We start from the raw sequence: 14,620 nt of genomic DNA, 5'->3' as shown, positions 1-14,620 counted from the left end.
GAGGCCTCCTTGGCGCCATGTCTCTGTCCGACCGCCCACGGACAAAGCCAGTGATATCATCCCGATTGACCCCCAACCGTCCTCAGCCACTCGCCTTGACATCTCGCCCAAAACTTTCAGCCCGTTTTTGCAGTTGAGCGGTCTGGAAAACAAGGAAGACGCAGAATGGCATGTCTCTTGTCACTTTGTGCACGTACCGAGTACAGGCAGCCTACATAAGGCAGCTCGGCAGCGGAGAGACGGGATGAAGTGCATCCACCGGTCGAACCCACCCGGCGCGTGCAGAGAAGAGGAGCCACGCCTGAGAAGGACATGGAACCGGCGGGACGGCCGGAGATGGCTTCACATGCTTGCAGCAGTAAACGGCGTAGCGCAGCCCACTGAGGAGGAAACGAGAAAAAAAAATCACCGCAGATTGAATCGTGCCCTTGAGAAAACCCCCTGCCAAATGGACTTGGAGTGAAGCGGTGCGCCCGACAGGCCGGCCATTCCTGGGTAGTCGCGTGCACCGGACATTTTGGAGTGGGATTCGGGGCGCTGGTCATTCGGCCCTCGGCACACTGTGCTGCGGTTTGTTCAGACTGTGGTTCACCCTGAGAGCCGTCTTGGATGACCCTTGACTTTTGCTTGTGCTAACATCTCATGAGAACCGTAATGGTTGATTGTTCAATCTCCATGTTGAAAGTGGATGAATGAGAAACGGGAATTGCATCTCAACATCCCCAAGAGTTCCTAGAGATGTACCCGACGTACCTACCTCGATGACTACGACGAGGTAATGAGTACCTCAACCTTGAGAGGCTCTGCCTTACTAAGGTTCTTCGGTTCTAGCTTGCAAAGTTCGAGTGCAAAGATAAGACGGCTTACCAAAGCAACAGTGCGGCCGGTCTCCAAACACCGTTTAGATACGTCGCCGCAAGTACTCGGTACCTTGGCCCGCGAAAAATCCTCTCTCCCAGTCCCCAGGAATCGGCAGACTCGCAGCACAACAAGACACCGACGATCCGGTCCAAACACCTCGTCCTTAAACACATGTCACGCTGCCTGCTGACCGACCGCATGTCTCCGTGGTCTTCTTCCCCCCCGTACCAACCCGGCTCAACATGCGGCGGAGTTGCTCTCTGCTGCATTCTCAAACATCACCCTGGATCCAATAGCCCAACCAGCCTCCATCCTCCAACCCCAGGCCCAGCAGCATAGCCATCAAAGGAATACCGGTAATCGCTGTTCACCGGCAGCACCCTTTGCCATCTACGACACCCACGCCCGCGCCGACTCCGCCTCCGTCTCTCCCGCCTTGGACCCCCACGACTCCCGTTTATCTAGAAGAGACAAACATCTCCACTCCTCACTCTGGCCGCTGAGACGACTCTTGTTCCCCTTTCAACGCCTCTTTACGGGAGCTGTCGTTTGTCCTGCACTCCCGCCCTTCCCTTACAACATGTCCTCCGTCCGCGCCATACCCTCTACCCCGCGGGTTATCTCCCCAAGCCCGACACCTTCAGAGATTGATGCAGCGTCACAAGACAACTACTTTGGCCCGGTGACGAGGTCTGCGGCGAAGAAACGGCGAACAACGCCCCAGCCGCTGGAGGAACGGGCAGAAGAGGAAGACTACGAGCCATCGACAATGCGCAGATCGCGTACGAGAAGTCGATCACCCATCGAGTCCCGCCGAATCACACCCATGACCACGGTCAAGTCGCAGAGCAAGAGAGGCAAATCGCCCATCATCCCGAGCGAACCGATCACGGAAGAAGTCACCGCCAATGGCGAAGCGAACGGCAAACCCAAAGCTACGACGACCAACGGCCACCTGGCCCCTCCATCTGCTGCTCCCACGGGATGGAGTTGGCGCGATTTCAGTCGAAGCCCCAGTCCGCTGGGCTTGATACCGATTCACAGAAAGTGGCGGACCTTTGTACACAAGCACGAGGTGCCCAGAAAGATCTTGCACGTTTCGATCGGGTTCTTCACTTTGTGGCTCTACGTATCGGGTATCCAGACAAGCTCAGTCGCACCGTGGCTCTTTGCTGCGCTGATGCCCATTACGACCGCCGACTACCTCCGTCACAACTACGCCTCCTTCAACCGATTCTACGTCTCGGTCCTCGGCGCGCTGATGCGTGAGAGCGAATACGCCGGATGGAACGGAGTAATCTTCTACCTGCTTGGCGCGTGGATCTCGATGCGCTTCATGCCCAAGGACGTCGGTGTGATGGCCATCCTCCTGCTCAGCTGGTGCGATACCGCCGCCAGCACCTTTGGCCGCATGTACGGCGCTTACACCCCGCGTATCCGCCGCGGCAAGTCGCTTGCAGGCTCTACAGCCGCCTTCCTCGTCGGCATCGCCTCTTCATACTTCTTCTGGGGATGGCTCGCACCGAGAACGGGACCTTTCCCCGGCGACGAGAATTATCCCTTCATGTTCACGGGAGCACTGCATCTACCCCGCACCATCGCAAGCGCCGTGGGGCTTTCGGACGCTCAGGCTACCATCACCGGACCGCTAGCGCTCGGAGTCATGGGTCTGTGGTCTGGATTTGTGGCGGCCGCCAGTGAGGTGGTGGACATTTTCGGTTGGGACGATAACTTGACGATCCCGGTCCTCAGCGGGGCTGGTATTTGGGGATTCCTCAAAATCTTTGGCTAGAAGGCGGAACTCATGGGCCGGCGGGGGAAACTAGACGGGCGGAAAAGAACTTTGGCTAGCTCACCGACGGCTGCTAGTACACCAAACGGCAATCAGTATCAAGAAGAGAGAGATGGGAGAGTCGGTGGTTGGGAAAAAACGGCGCGTCTTCTGCCTCGTATAAACGGCTGGCAATGGCGTTCTACTTTGCATGATTAATCGGCGTTCATATCGTGTCCACTGGGATAAGAGGTAGGGGATGGGGGCGGGGCAAGGCATGTTATGGTATGGCAATGGCATGCGAGGACGGCCGGGACGAGGAAACATACCATCATCACGACAACGACGAGGTATCTCGTCCACCAAGTTTGTACACTTTTTTCATTTTTTGTTTGATGCGAATACAGGAACGGGAAACACCAGGTACGGAATCAAAGGAAACGTACAGAGGGGACCTGACGTCCCAAAGCCACGGGTATATAATAGTTAGCTGCTATTACAAGATAACGATAAAATCAATCAGAACCTTCCCCCTTCTTACACTTATTTTAGCCCTGCTGGCTTGGCTTTCCGTCCCCCTCCCTCATCGTCTCCGTCTCCGTTCGACCCCTCACTTTTTTTCACCCATCTGACATGCATCTTTTCTCGCGCAATGATACCGAGTACAAGGACAAGGCCCCGAAGAAGGAGGTTTCTTGTCAAAAAGTATTGGGGAACCATCTGAGCGGTCAAACATCGTCACTGCCTTAGCGTCCTGGGAACGGCACAGAAAAAGGATTGACCTCCTTGTTCCGACTTGTGAGTTTGAGCTTTGCGTCTTGGCCTCCCAACTTGAAGTCGCAGAAGCAGCGAGAGAATGGTGGGTGGGTGTCTGTGTGCGTGAGATTAGCCCTATCTATGAGTAGATGAGTATGGTGATATGTGACTTTCTATGATCATCGTCACATCGCGCATTCGTCACACTGCGGGCAAAAGTATCACTAGCAAAGGAGCATATACATCATCATCATCATCATGATACCAAAATGGCCCCATGTCGGAGCTGGGGCTCGAGGAAAGACTGGGCTGACGGCCTGGCCTGTTTGACGCGGGCAGCTGCGTGGGCTGGGTGATGTCGTGCAGCTTTCGGGTCTTTCGTTCACAGGTGCTTGTTGTGTGCTCTTACCTTGCCTTTGCCTTGTCATCCTCACCGAGTGGCATGTTAGGCTCAGCCATTGGCATATTTTCCGAGGTAGGATGAGTACAGCATATGAGCAGCGTGGCTTTTTGGAGTTCTACAAGAAGCGCAAAATAAATATACGAGGCGGGATTGACGGGCGACACGACACGAGAGCGAGCTTCAGGCGTGTGTGAGAGGGAGCTGCGTGAGACGTTGGGGATTGCGCGGATACAAGCGGTTTGGGAGGAAACGCACAACACATCACACACCTACAAGTTTTTGAACCGTCGGTCTGATTTTAGATTGACCTTACACAACGGTCGATCCGTGCAGGATACAGAAACCCATGCGGTACTGCGGTAGTGCGGTGCCGGCGCTGCGCTGTGCTTCCCCTTCTTCTCATTCTCGCACTTATGCTACATCACCCAACCTTACTTACATACAGAAGGCGTCTGCGTGGCTGTATTCTGCATCTTCAGTTTTCACACTTGTGTTGTGCACCTGAGGCTTGAACCCGTTTCTATGGCGGGAAAAAAATATTGGCTTGGGCTGAGAATGAGTGATTTGATTAGAGAATTCTGTGCCCGCGGCTGACAGGTGAGAAAAGCGTGAGAGTTGGGAGATGCAGAGGGGCCTGCGAGTGTATCTGCAGGATGGGCGATGGCTCGCGGATGGCGTCGATGGGAGGCGAGTGAGTAGTGACATGGGCACTGGGGATTGGGGAGATACGACGACAATGTAACGTCGACTGATCTCGGAAAAAATCATTGGGAGCAAATCGAGGAAAGGTGTTGATTGGGAGTTGGCAGCTCGCCCTTCTTCTCTTTCAAGTCATGGACCAACGGCTCGTTATCCAGTAAGGTGGTGCCCCATCATCAAGCAGCCCTGTTTGACTGCATCTGCATCTCCGCTCCTCACGTTTCCTGGTTCATGCCATGGCATGTTACCGTGCAGCATGGGAAGGGCAGGAGGGCAAAAACAAAAGCCAGCGATGGTCTCGGATAGGTGAGAGGCGGATGTGCGATGTTGCGTGTAGCTTGTCCCACCACCACACCCCTCGTGTGTCTGTCTCTTTGAGATACGCCTTTTTCCCATGTGGCCGTCACCCGACCCCCTGGAAGACATGACATATCCATACCTTACCCCATTGCTGTAAGAGGGGAGCAAGGGAACAAGGGGCACCGGCGATTGCGGTGTTGGTTCGGAGTCCCGTGTTCAACTTTTGGAGTTTACAATGGCACCCTTCTTTTCCTTTGCAATTCGGGGGTTTGAAAAGTCTCAAAAAAGTCCGAAGCAAAAGAATCTAGAAGCGCAATGGTTCAAGAAAAGTGAAAAAAAAGAAAGAAGGTTTGGTGGGCACGTTTTCCGTGGCACAGACCGTTTTCTCGTTTCACCCGTCAGATCAGCGGTCGTCACCGCTCAGTCTCATCTCACGTAGTCTTCTCAGTGAGATTCCTCTCCTTTCAGTCTCACATCAACTTCACACTCTACGCCCGTTACCACACACAAGCGCCCAAACCCGAACGGAAGCTCGGAATCGGTGACGGACGAGGGCGGGAAATTCACCTCTCGGTGGTCAGTGCCTGCGGTTCCTCTTCCGATTCACTCAGAAACCTTTTTGGTGGCGTACACCAGACGGAGGATGGAGGGGGTTCGAGCCTCATAACCGAAGCATTGGCTCCCTTACACTCTCGTCTCCCCATGCAAACCCCAAAGCCCCCGTGTCCATCACCAGATGAGATCTCGACCTATGGGCGATACCTCACATTTCCTGACCCTTGCTGGGACTGGGGTAGGTAGACTACCTAGCCTGGCCTGGATGGCTCATACATCATTGCCTTAACCTTTGCGACTACCGCCCCAATGTGACTATTGGCGCCATGACTGTCATTCAAAGTCCCTACTGCAACACTAGCCGGCTAGTCGAGTTCGAGAATGGTCGTCGTCGAGGACGTGCCGGCTTCTCAAAGTCTCTAGGTATTTTGGCGAGCAAGCTGTCTGAGGTGTGCCTGTCTGGATGGGACTCATGGGAGTGCCGTTGGAGTGCGTGCCTGCGTATAGATAGATAGACACAAGCCATTCATTGCCCCTCCCCCTCCTTTCCCCCCCATTGACACATTCCGCACCAAGAAAAATCCTGGACCTCCTGGTCCGGCTCCGGCTCGAGACCCGGGCAAGCCATGGACCTCCCTTCGTCCCTCAAACCAGAAAATTTTCTGCTCGCGCGCCAGTATGCTACGATTTTCTTTCCATTTTTCTTTTTTCTTCTGCCATGCGGTAAGTTCAAACGTCAGATGGCTCCCGGGGTAATCCCCGGCAAAAGGGGGCATCTCTCTCATGCAAGCCCGTATCCCCCTCCATTCACAAACCACCGCTCGGGGTATTCCAGAACGCCGTTCGTCATCCGGGGGACACCTTGCGTGGGGCATCTCGGGTCCTTGCCGGTGTCGAGGAGGGACGAAGAGGCAGCCCGGCGAACCGTGGGTTGTGAAGATGGGGAGGGGGAGGGAAACAGTTGGTCATGCCATGGATCACGGCAACCCGTTTGCGTTGAGCGGGTTCATGGACCGGAACTGAATTGATCACTCAGTGAGCAGTGGCCTTTGTCCGTCTGTCACGCCCGCATCAAACCCCCGCGCGCCGTACGGCATTGCATGTCTTCAGAGTTCAACCTGACGATCCCACTCACACGGGAGGCGAGTGAGAACCGAATTCACATCGAGGGGGTCAGATACTTGATACTCGGACACCAATGGGTTTGAAAACAGGTATCCTGTGTATCATGTAGCCAGGTAAACAGGAATGCCTTGTTGGCTGCCTTGCCATGCTCATCATCATCGTTGCATTTGAGGTTCCACCCCCGGTACATGGAACCCAGTTTGCCGATTCCTAGGAAATACCCGAAGAGAAAATCAGACAAAAGCCATCAATGTTGGAGGGGACCTATCCGTAACCCCCCCCCCCCCCCATCTAAATCTACGGCGTATCGTAGCACACGGCGCACGGAATTTGCAGATCCACACGGGCAGCAGAAAAAAGAAGATGAAGAGATGCCCACAGCAGCAAGACGCATGCTCAGGCAATGGGGTGACGCGAAGCCAATGCGCCGCTAGATCAGATCGGAAAAGGGCGCGCCGTCATTTAATTGCACTCTTTTCCCTTCTGCAACTCTTGATATTAGGCAGACAGGAGTGCAGGTAGGCTTTCGTACGTCGTTGGGTTTGATGATGATGAAGCGTCCCTTTCGATTGGGCTGTTTTGGGGTCTCTTTGGGTACCTTTGCGTATAAGGTCGACTTTGGGCTGCCTCTCACTCACTCTCACTTCTCGGTGCTAGTCCAGATACTCTCTCGGCTCACTCGACTATTTGGGTGCAAATTGGAACCTACTTTGTCAACCGTTACCGGCTGACGATGACGACGGAAAACTTGGGAGGGGGAGGGGGGAAGGCCACTCACTTACACCGCCGCTCTTGGAACTGCGGGTGTAAGATCTGCCCAGGTTGCCCGCGTTCTTACACTTCCCAACGCAACGCGCAAGCAACGCAAAGCAAAGCACAACATACATTCTTCTCAAAAGAAGATGCCTTGTATTCTCGAGAAACGCAATTTCGTTTCCAGAGATCACATGCGATGCACCTCGTAGAGGAAGCTCCGCCTTTGCGCATACATACATGCCTCACATACATGCTGCTGCTGCTGCTGCTGCTGCTCCTGCGTATGATGGGGGCCTCTCGTAGATGCACTCACACCCCCACCCTTGAGGAGGCCTGAGGAGAGGAAAACACGCAAAGAGACAAAGCCAGATAGATGGGAGAAGGGAAGAGGGAATCCTCGCATCGGTGATGGAAGTTCGGCGGGGGCGAATTCGCACTTGAGTCGGCGCCGCTTTTCAACATTCATTCATCGCCAATGGAACATTGTGGAAACATGTCGATTTAAGCCGACCGGTTGCTGCCCCTCACACCCCCCCGTCAAAACGTCTCTAGACTCTGCATCTTTGAGTGCATCTTGGACGGAGCCAGGCGTGCCAGGGTCATAGGGTGGGATTACAGGGGTTGATGATGAGCCCTGCCGGAGCCCTGGAGAGGTATCCAGTTCAGGTAGATTCTGGAAGTCGTCCGTCCTTTTGCACCAATCGAAACTCTGAAAAATGGCAATGATTCGAGTCAATCAGAAGCGGGAAAAGTAGACGGTGTGGGAGAGATTGGGAGGGGAAGACTCGGGAGAGGGCAGCAAAAGGACTCTGAGAAACCCAATGAGAGCGACGAGAAGTCCCGACCAATGATAAAAAGCCGGAATGAACTAAGTTGAAGTCGAAAAGGGGAAAAGGTACTTGCAGGGGAGGGGATGAGGTACAACAAAATAAAATAAATAAAAATAACAATTAAAATGAAATAAACCAGAAAAATATTATATCCTGGGGGGCTCCCATCTTGACAACGCATCACCACATAAAATGCCCGAATCTACTGCACTTCTGCCTGACCTGACGCCAGGGTTAAATCACAGAACGAATACCTTCCATTGCTCTCCAGTCGCATTCGCACATTGGAAAACGGCAACATGACCGTTTCAAGAGACTATAGTACCTACAGATACTTCTTTGCCTAAGAAACGATCAGCATTTGGGGGGCACTTCTTTATCCCGCAGTCCACACCCGTCCCCGGTTCTATCAAGAAGGTGGCTCCCGCAGTCCAACGAGGCGACGACACGAGCTGCGTGGGAGTGGACAATCCCACGCTGCTTTTGATTCAAAGTCGTCGAGAAGTTGCTTGGCCTGCATGCTCGGTACATGTATCGCATTGTCCATACGTTGTATTGTACCGCTGTGCCTGAGCATTGCATCGTGGTGTTGTTAAGACGTCTCAACATCAGGACGATATACCTCGGGTTGAGAGATACCTCGAGGAACGCCAGGTTCGTTCGCAATTGCGAACGAACAGCAAACGGAAGAGGAGAAGTGTCCCCTCTTCCTGCCCCTCGGCCGGTCTTTGCCCCGTTACATTCCCATTCCATTCTGGTCTCGTCTCCCAATCTTTTGCTGGCCTGCTCTCTACATCCCGCCCTGCCCTGCCCTATCCAAACTTCTTAGCTCTTGATATTCACCCTAACCTGGCCTATCCCCTTTCATCCCAACCCATCCTCACCCTCGTTAGCCCGGCACACTCGTTGGATCAGAGTTTCGATCAACGGCGGGCCCTGTCTCGTTTCCCCATAGACCCGGCTTTCCCTAATCGTCCTGACGTCTGCCCATCGTTCAACTTGCCCCAAGTTGCCTTCGTCTCCATCTCTGGCGTGTATCCGTTTTACCGCCCTCCTCTTCCTCCTTCTCTTTTCCCCCTCGACACCGCTTCCGTCACGAATCAGAACCATACTGTAGCCCCTCTCCGGACGGTTGAAAGGCCGGTCCGGCTTGCGTCTGACTGGGTCGATATAACACATACGACCCGCATGGCCCTCCGTCATACGTCCCTTTTTTTTTTTTACCTCCCATCTACGGCCACGGCGTGTGTCCTGTTCGCCAGAAGGAGACGTCGTCGTTGGATTCCCGGGGGGAGGGGTGTGTGACTGCCCATAACCAACGTCCCGTTTGCCTTCCGGACTCTTCTACGTAGGTACACTTCTAGATTCTACACACACCTCTTACACCCACACCTTCTTTCCCACGCCTCGGCCCCTTTTGGAGCTAAAGCACCTTCTATCCTTCTTGACACCGCACGGGCGTGGACGGAAGGGAGGGGGGGAGCCACCCCGAGCAACCACAAACCACACAGCCCAAGGTTGATGAAGGAACCCTCCACGCCATGGACGTGGACTGAAGACGTCCGTCCCTGCCCACAGAGCCCCATGCCCCTGGCTTGCAGGTTGCAGCCATTCCATCCTTGCCTGTAGTCGGTAAAAATGAGTAAGGTAGTGCGGAAATACTTTCGAGGTTGTACCTCCCTTGTCATCAGGTGGGTGGTTCGGCAATGCCTGGAACTGCATGTCTCTTGGTTCGCCGTTTTACACGACATGCATCGTTTTTTCTCTCTGCTGCCTTTGCTTGAACCCACATACCTACATTCTTCTCCGTGTGTCTTGTCTTGTCTCGTCTTTTTTGCCCTCCCATCCTGCTCTTTTGCCAACCTGCGTCGGCCAAGTCCGTGCCCCCTTGAGTTTAGCGGACTGTTCTCTCCTTTCGTCTCTCCGCAAGTATCGACCCTGGCTACCATAGTATTTGGCATCTTTCGTCTGGATATTCCACAGACTCTCAGAGATATTAGATCCTTTACCCGTTCCGGTCTGCCCACCCCCATCCACCCCATCGTGGACTATCTCCACCAATCCCACTTGTGATAGTCGCCTCCCTCGGCATATGCAGACACCTCTTGCTCCCTTGCTCCCTCTCTCAGTCCTCGTCTTTGCCTCTGATACTTGCCGCGTTTTTTCCCATCATTTTTACTTTCCTCTTGAGAAATAGGAAACGCGGCATGCAGACGTAGTAGCAATCTGCTTTTCCTGCTTCTCCTTGGTTGGCCAATGGCTCTGTCCATCACCCTCCCACCACCGTCCGGCTGCCACCCCTTCCAATGCCCACACCCTCAACGTCCAAACGCCTCATCGTCGTTGGATATCTCTCTCTTCTTTTTTCACTTTTGTCTCCTCTCTTTCTCCACGGCCCATATATCCACATCAACAAGCGTTGCGGGTGAAGACAGGGTTTAGTCTATGCCACTTCCCTGTCGCTAACGCACAGGCTAGACCAGGCCCAGGCAGGTCGACCGGCTGCCGCTCATCATGGTCCTTGTCAATGTCAATGTCCATGTCCATGTCCATGGTGGACGTTGTTGTCTGCGACCCTTTTGGCCGCTCTCTCTCTTTCTCTGATCATCCCATCACCTCATGCCCTTGGACCATTCCGTCTGTTCCCCCTTCCGCGGAAGGAGACCCGGTTAATGATGAAGCCACGGCTTGTCATCGGACGAATCGAGGCTTGATGTCTTATCCCCCTTCCAAACAGACGAAGAATATGGAGTCCGAGGAGGGTTTCGGAAAAGTATAAAAGGGCACAACTTGAGCGGCTTGATTTTATTCACTTCTTCTTCCTTTCTCATCATCAGATTCCTGGACTATCTTGAAGCTTCCATATAGCTTTCTCCAAGTTCTCTTCTTTGCCCAACAAGCAACTTCCTTGCACACTTGACTCTGTCTCACAGAGTGCCGCCATCCCCAGTCGACACTTGGACTTAGTCATCCCTTGTTTGCTTCACATCGTACACAAAGTACACGTCACGCCTCTATCGTCAACTGCCGGCCTCCACCTCCTCCTGCGCCCATCATGTCTTCCCACTACAACTCCCACTACACCCTCCCTTTGCCCGTCCCCTCCCACAAGGGCCAACACTACCCAAGCTACAGCAGCACCTACTCTGTATCGCCTCCAGAGACAGATGAGTCCGTCAGCTCAGGCACCGGTCCATCATACAGCAACAGCGGCTACTCTGGCGGCTACTCGGTGGCCAACTCCAGCTACGCCGGAAGCAACAGCGGCGACTACGAGAGCACCCACCACTCGGCCAGCGGTGTCGACTTCAACGACTACATGCAGGACCGCTTCGCCCAGACCTTTGACCCCATCCCTCTTGACCGCAACATTGCGGTCCAGGCGCAAACGTAAGTTGTTTCCTCCGTGTGGCGTGCGGCGCATCCCATATGCGGCGGCGAGACAGAACAAGGAGGCTAACGAAGTGGAATGCAAAAAATAGATCCGGAAAGCTCAACGCAAAGCACCGTGAGCTGCTGGAGCTGCAAAAGAAGGCACAAGCTCGTCTCGCAAAGACGCGCGAGCGCTTCAACGAGGGTTACCGCGACGCTCAGGACGTGCGCGCGGACCTCGAGTGGACGCAGAAGAAAGTCTCGTAAGTTGCACCCTTTTCTCTCTCCATTGCCTCTTCCGGGACTCCGGAAAAAATTCAAAGGAGAGACAAATTCTGCAGTACTGCAGTATGCGATCCCAGAAGTTTCCCCCGCGAACCAGTGGGGAAATAACTGAACCGGATTGCTGGCCCGATTGAACTGCGCGACTGCAACATTGGGCGTCGGAAAAGGAAATCTTTCGGGGGGTAAAATCTGCGAGATCTGAGACATTGCGGCTAACACGCGGACCTCTTTTTGTGCAGATCGCTCAAGAGCAAGACTTCTCGCAAGCACACCAAGGAGTACAGCAAGGCCCGCGCTCGCTATCCGTCGCCCGAGTACTAGAGAATTTCCTCTGGTGTTGTAGGCGGTTTGCTGCGGATTTGAGTTGCGAAAGCTTCTCAGCCGCGCGACACCGACGACGTTGAAAGCAAGCGGCGAGCTTCTCCTTCTTTTGCAGCCTTGTTTTTTTCCAGCGTGCCATTTTCAACTGCGACCAAAAGAAAAAAGTTTCAGCCTGCCGTCGTCACCACCACCACCATTGCTACTACCACTACCACCACACCACACAAAAACGCACGACATACATACATCCCTGCCGACAAAACTGCAGGAACGAAGATACCAGATTCCCGGAGATTTACTTTGCATTTGATTTTCTTTGGATGAGCGCACGCCTCCCTCCATCTCCGCTTGTTTACTTACCACTATTTTTTTCTTGGGTACATATTGGGCTGGCAAGCATGGGAGGGTAAGAGAGGAGACAGGGGCCCTAGGCGAACCTGACAGCCGGGACGGCTTGACGCGCAGCGGCACGGCGCGGGGCGAGCATGGGGGGGCCCGCCTAGCCGCCCATCTCACGCTGCTTTTGCGACGGGCAGGGCGGCGGACATGCGAGCTGCGAGCTGGAGCAGGGTCGAGTGAGGAGTGGGTTGAATGGGGAAATATCATTCCCAAGCGCCCGGTAAACCTCCACACACACGTACATGCCCTGGGCAGTTTTCCCCCAGATTTGGCAGACGTAGGGCTGCTGTGGGGTTCCGACCGACCTTCTTTTCACCTTTCGCCTTGAGAGAGAGGGGGGGATGTTTTTGTTGCACGACATGATTATGAGACATGATTGGATGAATGGGAAAATGATTTGGGGCGGCTATGTTGTTAAAAGTACACCTCACCCCCTCCTTTCGAGGGCAACGGGGCCAGGGCCAAGTAGCCCGGGGGCTGCAGTAGTTGTTGGAAGGGTCTCTAGGCCGGTAGAATGGCTCGGTGGAGACCGGGAGGGAGGGGACGGGAGACAAGGAGACCAGGCCCAAGATGAGGGTACGGTACAAAATTGTTGGCAATCTGTTTGGAGGCGCTTGTCCTCTTCGGGGCGGTGGGATATTGCTCTTTCGGGAAGGATAGCGACGGGGAGCTGGACGTGGGTCATGTTCCTCTGACCCTCTCGGTGGTTCTGTAGCGACGACAGGGTATTTCTCCGTCTCGGGATTCGTAGTCATATCATACTCTCTTCTTGTTCGGTTGTGGTAGCCCTTTGCCGGGCTGCTGGTCCACGATATGTCCACCGTAACAATACCGTTGTGATGCCAGGGTCTCCGTAATGCCACCGTAAAGGACCCCCCAGGCCTTGGCCAAGTCTGGGGGGTCCCATATATCCAGTGATATATCAGGTGATGGATGGGCCATGATATTTTCCCCCTGGCCTATGTCCCACACGGATAGGGACATCACGTGACGTGATCGGTGAGGTAGTCGGTGAGTCGTATGTCGATATGCCAAGTCGCATGGTTGAGAAGGCATTCAGGTGAAGGTGAGGTAAGCATATCGATATATGTTGACCACACACTGGGTACTGGTCCACACAACACTCAGGTGCCAACCCATGCCACATTGAACATTGATAGTCCGTCGACGTTCAATCAAGCCTTCTGAGCTTGGATACCCCTCGCCACCCAAGTCCCCTTGGACAGAACCCCAGCCTTCTTCTCGAGCCTCTCCCATGGGTTCTCATTCGACGCAGGGTCGTAGTAGCCCTCCCACCAAGGCTTGCCATCATTCCTTTGTTGCTGCTGGTAACCCCCGCGACCACCACGCTGGTGCTGGTGCTGGTACTGCTCGGGGCGTTCCCTCGTCGGCATCGTCGTCGGAGCGGTTCCCATTTCCTTACCCCACGACGCGTCGGGCCGTTGAGGTAGGGCCGATGATGTTGGAAGAGAGTAGGTTGTGCTCTGTGCCTGCGGTGCCGAGGCTCCGTCATCTACTGCCGCACCTCGGTTGGCGAGTTCGTCTATCAGACCTTGCGCGTGGGCAAGGGCCGGGGCGACGGTCGGGTCTGAGTAGAGATTGGCGCCGCCTTCCTCTGCGTCCACGTCTTCTCCGGCGGCAGCACCAGCGCCGGCGGCGTTGCTATCGTCTTCGTCATCATCGTCGAGGTCTATCTCATCGGCGTTGGCGGCGGGCGCAGCAGCATCCTCGGTCGTTGTCGACGACGGAGCGGGGCGTGGAGCGCGAGGGGCGAGTGCGGTCTGGTTCGCGCCGGTCGCGGAGGAGACGGCGTCGGTGCGGTGGTTGTATTTGCGCTTCTTGGCGGCGGGTTGGGTCCCGAAGGAGGCGAAGCCCATGAAGGCTGCCATCTCGGGGTCGATTGCGAGGGAGTCGTCTTCGTCCATTGTAGGCGGTGAGGAAGTTGGTCACACGGGGTCGGTTGGGGCGTCGTTGCGAAAGGGTGTTCGCTGCGGGCGAAGTATGGGCGATGGCGTTGGAAAAGAGATGTTGGTATGGATAAAGTAGGCCAGCTTCCTGCAGGAAACAAACAGCTCTGGGCGGTGTGGGGAGGGAAAAAGGCAGTCAGCCAAAGAGGAACAGAAAAGGAGCTTTGGGCGCGGGAAGAGCCGTGAACTTTTCTCAGAGAAAGGGGAGGGAAGAAAGAGG

The 14,620-nt window shown here is 54.7% G+C and overlaps 7 protein-coding genes across 7 annotated transcripts; 5 read left to right on the top strand and 2 right to left on the bottom strand.

Annotated features, from left to right (window-relative positions):
* Positions 1-1,441: 1,441 nt before the first annotated feature.
* CLUP02_02221 (cytidylyltransferase) lies at positions 1,442-2,653 on the top strand (the record flags this gene model as incomplete). The annotated part of the gene is made up of 1 exon (XM_049281255.1): positions 1,442-2,653. The coding sequence occupies one exon, from the start codon at positions 1,442-1,444 to the stop codon at positions 2,651-2,653; it is 1,212 nt and encodes a 403-aa protein (XP_049137212.1).
* Positions 2,654-7,203: 4,550 nt separating this feature from the next.
* Positions 7,204-7,563, top strand: CLUP02_02220 (uncharacterized protein; the record flags this gene model as incomplete). The annotated part of the gene is made up of 1 exon (XM_049281254.1): positions 7,204-7,563. One exon carries the CDS (start codon positions 7,204-7,206, stop codon positions 7,561-7,563), a length of 360 nt encoding a protein of 119 aa, XP_049137211.1.
* A 1,022-nt stretch (positions 7,564-8,585) lies between these two features.
* On the top strand, positions 8,586-8,885 carry CLUP02_02219 (uncharacterized protein; the record flags this gene model as incomplete). Its single annotated transcript, XM_049281253.1, has 1 exon — positions 8,586-8,885. The coding sequence occupies one exon, from the start codon at positions 8,586-8,588 to the stop codon at positions 8,883-8,885; it is 300 nt and encodes a 99-aa protein (XP_049137210.1).
* Positions 8,886-9,776: 891 nt separating this feature from the next.
* CLUP02_02218 (uncharacterized protein) lies at positions 9,777-10,007 on the top strand (the record flags this gene model as incomplete). The annotated part of the gene is made up of 1 exon (XM_049281252.1): positions 9,777-10,007. The coding sequence occupies one exon, from the start codon at positions 9,777-9,779 to the stop codon at positions 10,005-10,007; it is 231 nt and encodes a 76-aa protein (XP_049137209.1).
* Positions 10,008-10,570: 563 nt separating this feature from the next.
* Positions 10,571-12,034, top strand: CLUP02_02217 (uncharacterized protein; the record flags this gene model as incomplete). The annotated part of the gene is made up of 4 exons (XM_049281251.1): positions 10,571-10,610; positions 10,990-11,446; positions 11,539-11,691; positions 11,953-12,034. The coding sequence occupies 4 exons, from the start codon at positions 10,571-10,573 to the stop codon at positions 12,032-12,034; spliced, it is 732 nt and encodes a 243-aa protein (XP_049137208.1).
* A 512-nt stretch (positions 12,035-12,546) lies between these two features.
* On the bottom strand, positions 12,547-13,417 carry CLUP02_02216 (uncharacterized protein; the record flags this gene model as incomplete). Its single annotated transcript, XM_049281250.1, has 4 exons — positions 12,547-12,594; positions 12,672-12,756; positions 12,865-13,142; positions 13,196-13,417. The coding sequence occupies 4 exons, from the start codon at positions 13,415-13,417 to the stop codon at positions 12,547-12,549; spliced, it is 633 nt and encodes a 210-aa protein (XP_049137207.1).
* A 191-nt stretch (positions 13,418-13,608) lies between these two features.
* On the bottom strand, positions 13,609-14,358 carry CLUP02_02215 (uncharacterized protein; the record flags this gene model as incomplete). Its single annotated transcript, XM_049281249.1, has 1 exon — positions 13,609-14,358. The coding sequence occupies one exon, from the start codon at positions 14,356-14,358 to the stop codon at positions 13,609-13,611; it is 750 nt and encodes a 249-aa protein (XP_049137206.1).
* Positions 14,359-14,620: the final 262 nt, after the last annotated feature.

This window comes from Colletotrichum lupini, chromosome 1, assembly GCF_023278565.1.
Source record: "Colletotrichum lupini chromosome 1, complete sequence".
Taxonomy (NCBI): Eukaryota; Fungi; Ascomycota; class Sordariomycetes; order Glomerellales; family Glomerellaceae; genus Colletotrichum; species Colletotrichum lupini.
Note: the sequence above shows the minus strand (reverse complement) of the source record. Positions and strands in the feature narration are given on the sequence as shown.